The 13,937-nt window shown below is 41.6% G+C and overlaps 1 protein-coding gene across 2 annotated transcripts in view; it reads left to right on the forward strand.

Moving 5' to 3' along the window:
* The first annotated feature begins 319 nt into the window (after positions 1 to 319).
* Positions 320 to 13,937, forward strand: part of LOC311041442 (uncharacterized protein) — a 30,923-nt gene continuing 17,305 nt past the window's right edge. For both annotated transcript variants that reach the window (XM_084051817.1, XM_084051818.1), the window contains exons 1-5: positions 320 to 688; positions 1,638 to 1,863; positions 12,307 to 12,440; positions 13,588 to 13,705; positions 13,810 to 13,880. In XM_084051817.1, the coding sequence (XP_083907943.1) occupies positions 1,732 to 1,863; positions 12,307 to 12,440; positions 13,588 to 13,705; positions 13,810 to 13,880 (455 nt within the window). In that variant the 5' untranslated portion in view covers positions 320 to 688; positions 1,638 to 1,731. The remainder of the gene's footprint in view (positions 689 to 1,637; positions 1,864 to 12,306; positions 12,441 to 13,587; positions 13,706 to 13,809; positions 13,881 to 13,937) is intronic.

A 13,937-nucleotide genomic window follows, 5' to 3' on the forward strand; every position in this document is an offset into this window, starting at 1 on the left:
CACATGTCCCTAGTGCCCAGTTGACCAGGTGCTCACATGTCCCTAGTGCCTAGTAGACCAGGTGCCCACATGTCCCTAGTGCCCAGTAGACCAGATGCCCACATGTCCCTAGTCACTAGGGGGACATGTGGGCACTAGGGCCTATAGTGCCCAGTTGACCAGATGCCCACATGTCCCCAGTGCCCAGTTGACCAAGTGCCCACATGTCCCTAGTGTCCAGATGGTTTTGGTGCCCACCTGACCGTTTCCTAGACCCTGGTCGCTTATTTCTCTCGCAGAAGTCTGGCAACCCCGCGCTCGAGCTGAAGACAGAGGAAGTCAGGAGACCCAGTCAGAGAGGAAGAAGAGGGAGAGGCCGTGTCTGAACTACGACAACTTTACCCTCCAACACTATCCTTATAAAAAAAAGAAGCTTTTATCTCTCCTCGGGTTCCTGATCGCTCCTCTCTGCCGTCTAACTCAACTCACCGCGATCAAACTTCACTATATCCGTTTGTTATAGCCTCATAGCTACCGGCAGCGGCGTCGCCAGCGTTTATAACAAGCGTGCCACCCGATCACTAGTAAGTTAGCCTGCGTTAGCTTAGCCGTAGCTAACAGAAACTGGACAAACTTGCTGTGTGTGTGTGAAGTGAGATCAAACTTGTACCGACGCGTCGACTTTGATAAACAACCGTCAACTTTCCAGGTAACGATCCTTCCATGTTTTTCAACCATTTAACCAACATATTACGAACCCTCTGGCCGTCCCGATGACTCTTTTAGTTTCTCTGGGGCATGGGATGATAGAGTGAACGTTTGGGATTTATTTGGGTCCGAAAATGGGCGAACATTCGGCGAGAATAGCCGATAACCAAGCTCGCGAGTCACGACCTCCAGGGTGTGTTTAAGCTTAGATTGAAGATCTGCTATCCTCTAGAGTAGAAGACTTTGCGTTGAGTTTGACACCAGTAATATAGTGATTCTATGGTTGAAACCAGTAGGGCGTTGTTTCAGGAGACATCAGCCTTATAGGAGCGACGGGGAGGGGATTTCACTCAGTGGTGGGGAAGAGTACTCACATTTTCTTTACTTAAGTAAAAGTATCAATATTGCGATGTAGACATACTCTGTTACAAGTAAAACTCCAGAATAAAACATTTACTCGAGTAAAAGGTTAAAAGTATTGGTGTCAAAATGTACTTGGAACTACTAAAAGTAGAAAGTACTCATTATGCAGAATGTCCCATTTTCAATGTTTTCACATTTTTAAAAAATATTTTGAAAATAGCAGATCTACAAGCTCGGTATGACTCATTGTGAGCTTGTAGATAAGTTGGCCGAAATGTATATAGGTTTGAAGTTGTAATGTATGTTTTGTAACATTCGAAATCTTCAAAGTAACAAAAGTTTTCAAATAATTATAGTGGAGTAAAAGTGCAATATTTGACTCTGAGATGTAGTGGAGTAGAAGTTTAAGTACAGCAAATTGGAAATACTCCACTGAAGTGAAAATGCCTCAAAATTGTACTTAAGTACAGTACCTGAGTAAATGTATTAGTTAATTTATACCACTGGCGTTAGCATCGACGGGAAGGGATTTCACTTGACTCTACTTTAAACCAACCCTATGTCTTTACCTCTTTGACCCTCTCCAGAAGCGACCTCGCTGATCAGAGGAGCGTGTTTGGAAGGCTTCTCACCGGCTTAACTAACAACCCCCAACAACACACACACACAAACAGACCCAACATGGCTGGAGTCAACAGCATCGAGGCGGTGAAGCGGAAAATAAAAGTTTTACAACAGCAGGCGGACGAGGCCGAGGAGAGAGCGGAGATCCTGCAGAGACAGGTTGAGGAGGAGAAGAGGGCCAGAGAACAGGTACAGTACTTCTGGACTTTACTGGCTTCATCCTGGCCTTGTGTCGCAGACACGGCCAGAGAACATGTCACTTTACATGCTTTTCACCCTGAGAGCATGTCACTTTACATGCTTTTCACCCTGAGAACATGGAACTTTACATGCTTTTCACCCTGAGAACATGGAACTTTACATGCTTTTCACCCTGAGAACATGGAACTTTACATGCTTTTCACCCTGAGAACATGGAACTTTACATGCTTTTCACCCCAATAACGTTTAACTTTACATGTTTTTAACCCAATAACCTGTAACTTTACCAGCTTCATCCTGACCTAGTGTTGCCGATATGACCAGAGAACATGTAACTTTTCATTCTGGCCTTGTATAGGCTAGGCTCTGTGCGTAACTGCAGTTTCCAGAAGGTGGCATACCAATTGATTCCGATTCCTCTTCAGTTTCCTATAATTAATAGTTTGATTGGTTTCAGCAGCAGATTTGAACTGGACTCACATAATGACACCTTGATGTGTTTCCGGTTTAGACCGTTGCAGATCAGACCACAGCTGTATGACTTGTTATGATGTAATGCACTGTACTTTGGCCCTGCTTGGGACCTCACTACACTCACCTGGCCAGCTAGGTTCTATACAACACAGTAAAATCCTCAGGGTTGCTTTTACTCTGAGAGTTTAACCAAATGGACATTTGCACACTCTTTAGAGCATGCATTTCTATTTATTTTTTTTACCACTTTTTTTGACGCTTGACAATAGCTCTGGGAAATATATCAAATTCTTAAATGGGATAGATTTTAAATAGATATATGAAAAGAAAAGGTTTTCATTGTCTTCCCAGTAACATGTAGGCCTATTCAGAAGTCTGTCAGTAATTAAAGACATAATACATGGAGGTACATGGTTGAGTTGCGTCATTAAGGTAAAGTTGAGAGAAACCATGACCATATCGGCACGCATCAAATATTGATGATCATATTGAGTTGTGGAAAAATCCCATCACCCATGCCAGGACTATTTGGATGTTGGACAAAGCAGTCGAAAATGATGTCAGGTCAGATGCCACAAATAGTTAGAACTCTTTTGTTGTGTGAGGAACTTGCAATCTCCCACGCTGTGGAATGTCAGGCAAGGCCCGTGACAACTCGCCAAATTCCTGTCCCTTACTTCAACCTCAGTGTGTGTGTCTGTGTGTGGATGTAAGCGCCTGGTGGCCACAAGGTGCAGTATTTATTGTGTGGTTTATTGCTGGTTTGTGACCAACTTCTTTTGACCCTGTTCTTATTCTTTGTGTGTCCTTGGAGAGAGCAGTGTACTGCAATACTGTAGCTTTAGCTAGCATTCACACTGAGACAGACCGTGAAGCCCTATCAGGCTGGCCATATGGTAGACTTGAGTTTTTTTTTAGACCGCGATAAGGGTCTTTCAAGACATGTGTTGTCACTGATAACTAGCCTATAGAAGCTTCTTACTCAAGGCAGAGGTGACTAAGCCTTTATAAACACTGCCCTTTATTTAAACACGCTCTACCAAATATTCCTTATGGAATGGTACCGTTTTGACTGGGAAATGGACCATAATACCCATGGAAATTCACAGTTGTTATAGCAAAAACCCAGCTGTTACAAATGGCCTCGCATACAAACTAAAACTGGTATTTCATAACAATAAAAACAAAAGATGTAAAAGTAATGTTTTAAGATGATTTAAAAGAAGATACTGATTTGGAAGCCTGTGCTGTGCTCCTCAGGCAGCTCATTCCAGAGTCGATAGGCCCTAATGACAAAGGTACAGTCACCCATAGTCTTAAACCTTAACTGGGGAACAGCCAGCTGGTTCCTCCCTGAGGACGTCATCTGTGCAATCACAGGTGACAGATTGATAATATACTAAGACTAATATATTAAGAATTCAATTGAGTTGAAGTCATTACCAGACTGGCCGTTCTTGAATATTGTTCATGGAGGATTGTGTGATGTATCCCAGTGTTTCTGTTTTCACTATTAAATAGTGCATATGTGATTAATTACTAATGTATTTTTGTAAGTTTGGGTCCCAGGGAGACACCAAATGAATCTTAGTTGTGACAGGAACATGCAAAATTAATAGACATGTCTTCCTGTTTGTACTGCAAGCTGAGGTCAAATATTTTCAAGTATTTACACATTTTTTTAAAGTAATTTTGTCTATCCCTGAAGAATCGCAGTGAAAAAAAGGTTTGGCCGGCCAGAATTTGAACCAGGGACTCGCAGTCAGACATTAGAGCCCATTTGTGATTGGGTTCTAACCATTTTAGCTACCGAGTCGGCCTTAAGTATGTACAGAATGATTGATGATTCAAATAAGGCAAAAGTATGCGAAACATCCAAGAAACTAGTTAATTAAATACCTATAAAGACTTACGTTTGTATGTTACTTTGTACTTGTGTAACAGGGTTGTGTGTGTTCTATTTAGTCTGACTGATAGATTATCTCTTTTTGGAGTTGTAAATGTGTAGTATTGGATGGTAAATGATATGTTAACAGAGGCTTTCTCTGTGGCTCTGGTGAGAAGTCAGACATCACAGTGTCATGGCTGGGTGACAGTCAGGAAGTGTGAGTGCCAAGTGATTGTGGCGAGGCCTTATTTGCCGCTCAGGGCGGCGGCAGGAAATGACAGCAGGGACCGACAGACAGCGGATTGGAGGAAACGGTTCGTTTCAAATATAGACAGAGAGGATGGTAGCTGGGAACTGGTGATGCACATGTCAGCTTTTCTTAGAGCCACCCACCTAACTTTTTTTTTTAAACGACAAGGGTCCACTATTAACCTTTTTAGGGCAGATCAGTTCAGTAAGTGTGGATTGGACAGCTAGTGCCCCAGTCATAATGCAGTTGTCAGGCACTCGACTCGTTTTATGTCAGCGCTGGAAACGCATCAAGCCCGGAATTGCACAGAACGAACCGATTCATTCACACTTGGTAGTTAGCCAATAATCACTTTTATTGCCATGTACAATATGAGGTTCATGCAAGGAATTTCCTTTTGCATCCGTTGCTGTGACAACATAACACAAATAAGAAAAGGGGAAAAAAAGGGAGTGGACACACAGGATTCACATTAGTGCAATATTACATAGCAGAGAACACACATTCAGTAGACGGAAGACAATAGACTGTATTTGCACAAATGACAGACTGAGCTCTCCATTTGTGAGGAAGTGGTCATGATGATGATGATCAGATCGGTCTCTGTGGTGGATGTGACATAAATGGCGTACAACTCAGTGAGAGGTGATCCATCATAAGAATCCAGCTAGTTGTCAGGATTATGCATTTATTGTAAATGCTTAATGTTTGTTTTTTCTGTAGAGATACAATATGCCACTGGTGGTACTTGTGGTCGAAAGGCATTGAACTTGGAATTTGATTCAAAAATAATAATAATTCTGTTCTGGCCTATGAATGTTAATATTTCCTGCTGTGGCTTTCCCTTAAGTGAAGCCATTTCCTACAAATGCCAGTAACTGCATGAAACGCTTAATGTCCAGTGCTGATAAAATAAAATGTATTTACAGAATGGATAGCATTTAATAGCCGTTTGTGTAGAAAGCTCCACCCTAGTCTTGGCTTTTAGACTTCTCAAGTGCACGAAGGTCAGTCAATGCTGCTCTGTGTTTGCACGGCAGATTTGTCTGGGCCAAATCCTCCTCGTCAAGGCTAGTCTGGTCAGGAGGAGTGGTCTCTGTGTCATTTGGCCACCTGTTTCTCTGCCAGCTCAGACCAGCTAGCCAGAGATCAGACAGGTTAGCTTGGGTCTCCTACTGTTTATCCTTGAGCCTCAGACCAGCTAGCTAGAGATCAGACAGGTTAGCCTCAGTCTTCCCCTACCGTGTCTTTAGCACTTTAAACACTTAGGATTTGACAGTATAAGAGCCTTTTAGTGATGTTACACGTTCTCATTAGGTTGTGTAAAACAGCCCTTTTTAAAAAGTGAATGTTGACATTACAGCATGTAGATCAGAGGTAATTATCACTACATTGACCACAATCCCCTACCTAATGGACGCAGAGCTGTGGTAATTGCTTGAGAGTAAAGACTGATTTACGCACACACACACATATATACATACACACACACATATATACATACACACACATAAAATCAATCTGTTGTAAATATATACACATACACACACACACACACACACACACGTAAAATCAATCTGTTGTAAATATACAAATCTACAGTTGTAACACCAATCCCACCACAAAGCGTCGTCTAAATGAAAATATGTGCATGGAACAACTAGAATATGCGAAGACTTTATTATTGAAAAAATGAAACTATTAAATGGCTCCCCAAAACACATTGAAAATGACAAATACATAAAGGAACCAGATTGGTTTCAGTACGAGCTGAAACATGGTTTTCCGTAGTAACTGTGGACGTGCACTGTGCACATCTTTGCCATGATGTTAATGGGCCCAGTGAGCTGCGTGACTGAGCACTGGCACATGGCTGGTGTCAGGAAAATCCCTCTAAAGTGTGGCTCCAGAGCGATGTTTACATTCTGAGAAGTTGGAAGGTGACGCAAATGTTTTTGCAATATGTAAATCAAAATGTCAATTTTCTCTGTATTTTAACTTTTTTCGTAATTAATGCCCTACTTCGTCATTCTATGTCACGCAAAAGTAGCAAAAATAGCCGATCTACAAGCTCAAAACGTGTTGCAGTGCGATGCGTTTTGAGCTTGTAGATCAGCTATTTTTGCTAATTTTGAATTGGAATCCTGAAAATTAACATTTGTATTTAATTTCAAATGCATTCAGTTATACTTATGTTAACTTTGTGAACTTAAATACATTGGACATAAAAAAGATAATACAATAATACTAGTCATGAAGCTACTAATATAGTAGCGGGTCATGTTTGCATGTTTGGAATTGGAACAGCTGAAATCAATAATATATCAGTATTCCGATATTAACTTGCGGGCCAAGTGAAGGTGGCCGCATGTGGCCCCCGGGCCGCCAGTTGCCCATGTATGTCCTAGATGCTACAACTGCAACTTCATCCTTCTAACATGCAAATGTCGACCTGGCCATAAAATGATAATTTCCTAGTTTTGGAGGTTGCCGTGACGAAACCTTGTAGTCTAAGCAGAATGGTTGATAGACAAACTACTGTTCCTCAAGGTTTTGGTTTTCTGTTTATGCATGTTAACTTGGCAGGCTCTTTAACCCCACCTTTTAAAAAAAGAAACAGATTAATGCTTTATTAAAAAAAGAGTGGGTGGCCCTCTCCTGTGAGTTTCCCTTTTTATGTAGTTTAGATAGCCGAGAGCTTAATGGCAACACAGGGAGGAAATCTCTACTGGGGTTCAATTCCTGGCCATCTGAATGGTACATGTGTGTCTGGAGGCCTTCTTAACCAGTGCATCGCTTACAGCAGTGTTTCCCAAACAGTGGGTCGGGACCCGTTTTCAGATCTTTGACCCATTTTCTTGGGTCACAAATAAATATTTTTTTCCCTTCAATTTCCTACATTTCTTCATCGTTTCGAAGAAATACGCAATTATTTCAGTTATTTTCAAATAAATAAGCCATTAAAAAAAGCAGCCGTAAGCTTGTAAATCGGCCATTTTCACTATTAAATGGTGCTTAAGTGGTTAAATTGTAATGGAGTTTTTATGACTTTGGGTCCCGGGGCGACGCCAAATACATCTTTCGGGTCTCAGCTGAACAATCTTGGGAACCAATGGCTTCTACTCCTTATAGCCACTAAAACACCATTCAAAGCCAGTCGTTGTGAAAGAAAAATGTTCAACTCAGGAAGTGTAGAAACATGTACAGCAACTGTTGAGTCTTGCCTCATAATTAGGGCTGGCACGATTACAAAATGTAAGGTGACGATTAATTGTCATAAAAATAATTGCGATTAACGATTTAATTGTTTGACATTGCACATTGGAACATGGATTACAAATCTGGTTGCCTTTTTAGGCTTTGTAAACAGAACTTGCACAGGGCAGGTGTGACAAATAACTTAAACATACAAATAAATTACTGACTTATTTAATGTTATACTTTAAAAACAAACAGTTACACTGAACCCCTAACTGCTCCTGATGAGTGCAGGTTGGTGCCTTGTGTGTGTGTGTGTGTGTGTGTGTGTGTGTGTGTGTGTGTGTGTGTGTGTGTGTGTGTGTGTGTGTGTGTGTGTGTCTGTGTGTGTGTGTGTGTGTGTGTGTGTGTGTGTGTGTGTGTGTGTGAATGTAATGTTCTTTGTATGAAGACACAACACAGTACATGCACCATTTACTGCAGCAGGCCATGGCAAACCAAAAACACTGTCCTGTTGTCCACTGAACTTCAGGCAGACTTTTGAAGTATTGCATGTAATATAGGGGACCGTTTTTCCATGAGCTGAAAGTGAATACATTTTGCTCCTGGCCCATGCTCCAGGTCTGCATCAGAAAACGCATACACACGATCAACTGAAGGAGTTTTCTTTTTTTTTTAACCGATTAAGACCTGGATTTCATCTGTGTCACTTTAGATTTCTTTGGCTATTCAAAAATCTTGAACATTTCCCCCCCCCCCCAAATTTTTTTTTTTTTAATGAATCGCCTCAGCTCTTAATGGGTTAATGATTTCTATTGGCAAGATGACAGTGCACCCTCATTGTGATAGTTGGTAGTCTGGTACAGTGGTCTAGTGGCCTCTGCTCTGTCTGAAGCACCACTAGCCAGCTCTAATGGTAATCCTCTCTAGAGCCTGACGATGTATCAGTTTGGCCGATATATAGAGCACCGAGGTCTGACGTAATTTACACATCCTACCTGGTTCGCGGTTTTCCACCCCCGTTCTGAATTCCCATAGTTTAATATCGCGTCAAATAAGAACTGTGTTCCAAAAATAAACAAATGATCCTAGCGGTTTGACTCATATGGATATGAAGCATCAACTGGCGGTGAGAAAACGCTAATGTTACCTCCGTTGAATTAGTTACATTTTCGCCAGAAACGGACTGTATCAAATATGAGTGACTGACTATCATAAACGATACAGAGCCACCTCCCTGACAATATCGCCGAGACAGTTTGTTTATTTTTGGACCACAATTCTTATGAGACGATTCTTAGATGACACAATGTTATTCTCCATAGAGAAAATACTTTACGAACCAGGGGATTAACGAGTGACGTCAGGACTTCTGTACTTTAATTGGCTATTATTTGACTTTTTTTGCTTCGGTATCAGCAATTAAGCAGCCGATGTGATTTTTCTTTTTCAACCTAGTCTTTATTTTGGGCATGGCGAAAATACACGTTTTTCCAAACTTTTCAAAAACAATGGCTGATCTACAAGCAAGCTCATCTGTTGAGATGTGTTGTGAGCTTGTAGATTGTCTATTTTTGAAAATGTATACATGGTTTGTTTATTATATGTGTTTGCTTATAACTTTAATCAAATAAATGTTTTGATCTTCCACTTTTTAACAAAATATTAGTCAAAACTACCTCTAAATGGGGACGGGCATGGATCCATATAATCTGGCATCGGTTGGCCTCTATTCTGTCACTGCTCTCCTCTGCTCTCTCCTCTTTCAGTCTGTCTCTGTCTCACCCTCTCTGTCTCCAGTTGTCCTTTTGTGTTGCATGTTATTTTTAATCCAGGCAACTGCTTGGCTGTCCTCAATTACTGTAACTATTACAATCAGCATGCCCTGGAAAATGCTGCACAAATCTGATTGAACTCAAAAGCACTTCAAAAAATGTACGCGAATCAGATTTTTGACACTCATGAATGTCGCTACACACGTTATACTTTGGCTATTCAAACATAGCAGATATACAAGCTCATAGCGCGACACAGAGTGCCGCGCTATGAGCTTGTAGATCTGCTATTCTTGAAAAATATTGGAAATTTGTGCAAACCTTTTTGAATATATATTTTTTATACCCGTTTTGATTTAGAAGACCTTTGTAGATGCGTTTCTGGTCTTAATGGGTTAAAGCAATTTAGGAAATCAACCAGTAGTTTCCAAGATATCTTGTTTTCTTATTACACGTCACTCCCAACTCTGTTGAAACTCTGGAGACCACTCTCTCTTTCTCTCTTGTTACATCACAGCTCTCTACTCCCTCGTCTGTTCTCTCGGAGGGGCTGGCTGCTGTCAGGAGTTGGACTCTGCCTTTCATAGTTTATTTTCACTGTCCTCCCTGTCTCTCTCCCACATGGAGGGCAGGCTGGGTCAGTTCATCCCAGACAGTGTGTGAGTCCCCCCCCCCCCCCCCTCCTTCATACATAACACTACTCGAGTGGGCTGTCATTTCGTTGCCCAAACAAGGGATTCCGTATCCTACCCTGAATCAGTCTAATGTAAAAAATAAAATAACTAATGGAAGACACACCTCCAACTACGCCCAATATGAATAGTTTTGCTTTTCGACGACTCCACAAATAAGGTTTTCATTATTTGTGAAGATGGAGTTTTCAAGTCGTTCGTTGGGATGTGATAAATCAATAGAACATGTCCTGAACCGACACCCAACTCATTGGCCAACTCTAAAATGTTAGTTGTTGCTTTGACGAACAAACAGCCACTGGTTATTACAACAGGCCACAACACTGGTCGTGGGTGTTAATATTGCAAATCATTCTTCGCAGCACAAGGCTATTTCCTCTGTCTCTATCCTGTTTCTCTTTCTCGGTACCCGCCCCCCCCCCCCCATTTTTTTATCTCCATAGCTCTTCATCACACTTTCCCTATCCCACTTCTCTTTGCCCTCCTGTCCCTTTCTCCCTATTCTGACCCTTTTCTTTCCCTTCCTCCCTCTTTCAACTGTTTGTTTATTTCTCTCCATCCCTCCGTCCCCCTCTCCATTTCTCCGACTCTTTCTCTCTCCATCCCTCTGTCCTCTAGCCTCGCGTAGCCAGACTATATCACTGCGTGGATATGACTCTGGTGCTTCTATGAGGACGTTTATTTTCCAAGGGGGCGGGATCAAAACAATAGCTCTGCACGCAATTGGTTAGACCTACAACCAACTACCAATCGCAGTCTCCCATATTTCACTACTGGACCCTGATTGGTCACCCCAGACTTCTGGAGCAGGAAATGGATTCACAACGGCGCTGTGCCAGACCCAAATCGCAGAGTGCAATTTATTTTTGCACTGGCACATTCGTCTGGTCCCGGGCTATCTGTCCTCCTCTCCATTTCTCCGACTCTTTCTCTCTCCATCCCTGTCGCCCCCCTCTCTCTCCCTCCGAGTCTCTGTCTCTCTCTCCAACCCTGACTCTTGTCTGATTCTCTCCAACCTTGAGTCTCTCTCTCGCTCTCTCTCTCTGTCTGAAGCCCGATTCGTACTTAGTCGCATGAAGGAAATAGCCGACCTACAAGCTCACAACGTGTAGGTCGGCTCTTTTCGACGACGGTGCATACATTTGACTAGAGTCTCCCTCCGTCCGACTCTCTCTCTCCATCCCTGACTCTCTCTTCCTCTGACTCTCTGTCTTTGTGTCTTCTCCAGTCATGAACGTGTAGTGTTGTTGTTGTTGTTGTGTGCAGTAGTGGAAAAAGTACTCACATTTCTTAAGTAAAAGTATCAATACTGCATTGTAGAAATACTCTTGTTACAAGTAAAAGTTGGGAATTCAAAATGTACTTGAGTAAATGTATTGGCATCAAAATGTACTTAAAGGACAACTTTGTTTTTTTTTACAACCAATGTTTATGTTTTAGATTGTAATTAAAGTAAATAAAAGATGAGTGTTAAAATTTTCAAATTTACTGCTTTCTATAGTTTTAGCAATTTTCACAATCTTTTTTACAGTGTTTTCACAGTGGGCGGGGGCATTCTGTCCGGTGGCTAAATGTGTATTTTTTTAACACATTAACCCGGCGTTTTCTTTATTATTATTTACAGTAGCTCTTCTAGCCCCCAATAACTCACATCTGGCCATCTCAGACAGCCGGACCTTTTTTATTGTGTAAAAAAGGCATATTTAGCCACCGGACAGAATGCCCCCGCCCACTGTAAAAAATATCGCAAAAAATGCTAAAACTATAGAAAGCAGTAAATGAAAAAAAAATTACACTCATCATTTATTTACTTTAATTACAAGCTAAAATATAAACTTTGGTTGTAAAAAAACAAAGTTGTCCTTTAAAGTAGCATAAGTAAAAATACTAAAATGTTTGAAAATAGCCTTATATACACTTGTATACAATCGGGCTGAAGTAGTTAATGTGTTTTTTATATAATATTATAATAGTTTATATCTCAAAAGTAACTAGTAACTAAAGTTTTCTTATAATTGTAGTGTAGTAAAAGTACAATATTTGCCTCCGAGATGTAAAAGTACCTAGAGAAATGCTGTGCTTGAAAATGCTGAGCACAGCACTTGAGTAAATGTACTCAGTTACTTCACACCACTGGTTGCTGTGTGTGTGCAGGCGGAGTCCGAGGTGTCGTCTCTGGGCCGTCGTATCCAGCTGTCTGAGGAGGAGCTGGACCGGGCCCAGGAGAGGCTGGCCACGGCCCTGCACAAGCTGGAGGAGGCAGAGAAGTCGGCGGACGAGAGCGAGAGGTAACGTTAGGGGCAGTGGTGGAAAAAGTACTCGCATTTCTTACTTAAGTAAAAGTATCAATGTTGCCATGTAGAAATACTCTGTTAACAAGCGAAAGTCCGGCATTCAAAATAGGCTCTATGCACAGCAGCCATATTGGGAATGAATTGGGCCCCTTCCTTACTGCCTTCACAGGTGTTACCAATGATACTAATGAAGGCTCTGTTCCATTTTAGTGTGGCATAGTGGTTGTCTTATTTTCAAGGACCCCCATAACTCTGAGAGTGTACAAATGGAACCAAATGGACCCTTTGGTTCCATTTGTACACTCTCAGAGTTACACAACCACCATAAGGGGCCATTTGGGAACCAAAATAGAGTGTTTCTAGTGAGCCAACATGCACGTTAGCAGCACCCTGACCAGAATGGAAGAGAGCCTTCATTAGTATCATTGGTAACACCTGTGAAGGAAGTAAGAAGAGGCCCAATTTCTTTCCAATATGGCTGCTGTGCATAGAGCCTCAGCCTATTGACTTGAGTAAAAGTACGAAAGTATCGGTATCAAAATGTACCAATTTTTTGGTATCAAAATGTACTTAAAGACTCATTATGCAGAATGTCCCATCTCACAAGTTTTCAAATGTATACAGATCTATTGAAAATAGCAGATCTACAAGCTCACAATGCATCGGAACGCATTGTGAGCTTATAGATCTGCTATTTTCAAATGGCAGAAATGTATGTAGGGCTGAAGTGGTTAATGTGTGTTTTGTAATAATAATACAAATCTACAAAGTAACTAAAGTTTTCAAATAATTGTAGTTGAGTGAAAGTATAATATTTGCCTCCGAGATGTAGTGGAGTAAAAGTACTGAAAATTGTAAATACTCCAGTAAAGTAAAAAATACCACAACAAGTACAGTACTTGTACGTAGTTACTTTACACCCGTGTGTGTGTGTGGGGGGGGGGGGTGGAAGTCTTAGAGGAAGCCAAGTGATGTCAAGATTATTGACATCACTTTTTGCTATTCGTTTTTTATTTTTTGCTATTCGTAATACGACTAAGTATATAGAGCTTAAGTGACTGAGGGGATATTGGCGTGCATGTAAACATAGCCATTGACCAGACAATGAAATATGAACCGTGTGTCTCTCTCTCTCTCTCAGGGGTATGAAGGTGATTGAGAACAGGGCCCTGAAGGACGAGGAGAAGATGGAGATGCAGGAGGTCCAGCTAAAGGAGGCAAAGATGATCGCAGAGGAGGCCGACCGCAAGTATGAGGAGGTCGGTACACACACACACACACATCAACTTTCCTGTGCACGGACAAGAGATGGATATGAAAACAAGCTAGCAAACATCCTCACCCATGACCCCCCCCCCCCCAGGTGGCCAGGAAGTTGGTGGTGATCGAACAGGAACTGGAGCGCGCAGAGGAGCGAGCAGAACAGTCTGAATCGTGAGTCAATTTCAAACACACACACACACACACATCCTCAAATGCTCTGTCATTATG

This window comes from Gymnoscopelus microlampas (genome assembly GCF_963454915.1).
Source record: "Gymnoscopelus microlampas genome assembly, chromosome: 3".
Taxonomy (NCBI): domain Eukaryota; kingdom Metazoa; phylum Chordata; class Actinopteri; order Myctophiformes; family Myctophidae; genus Gymnoscopelus; species Gymnoscopelus microlampas.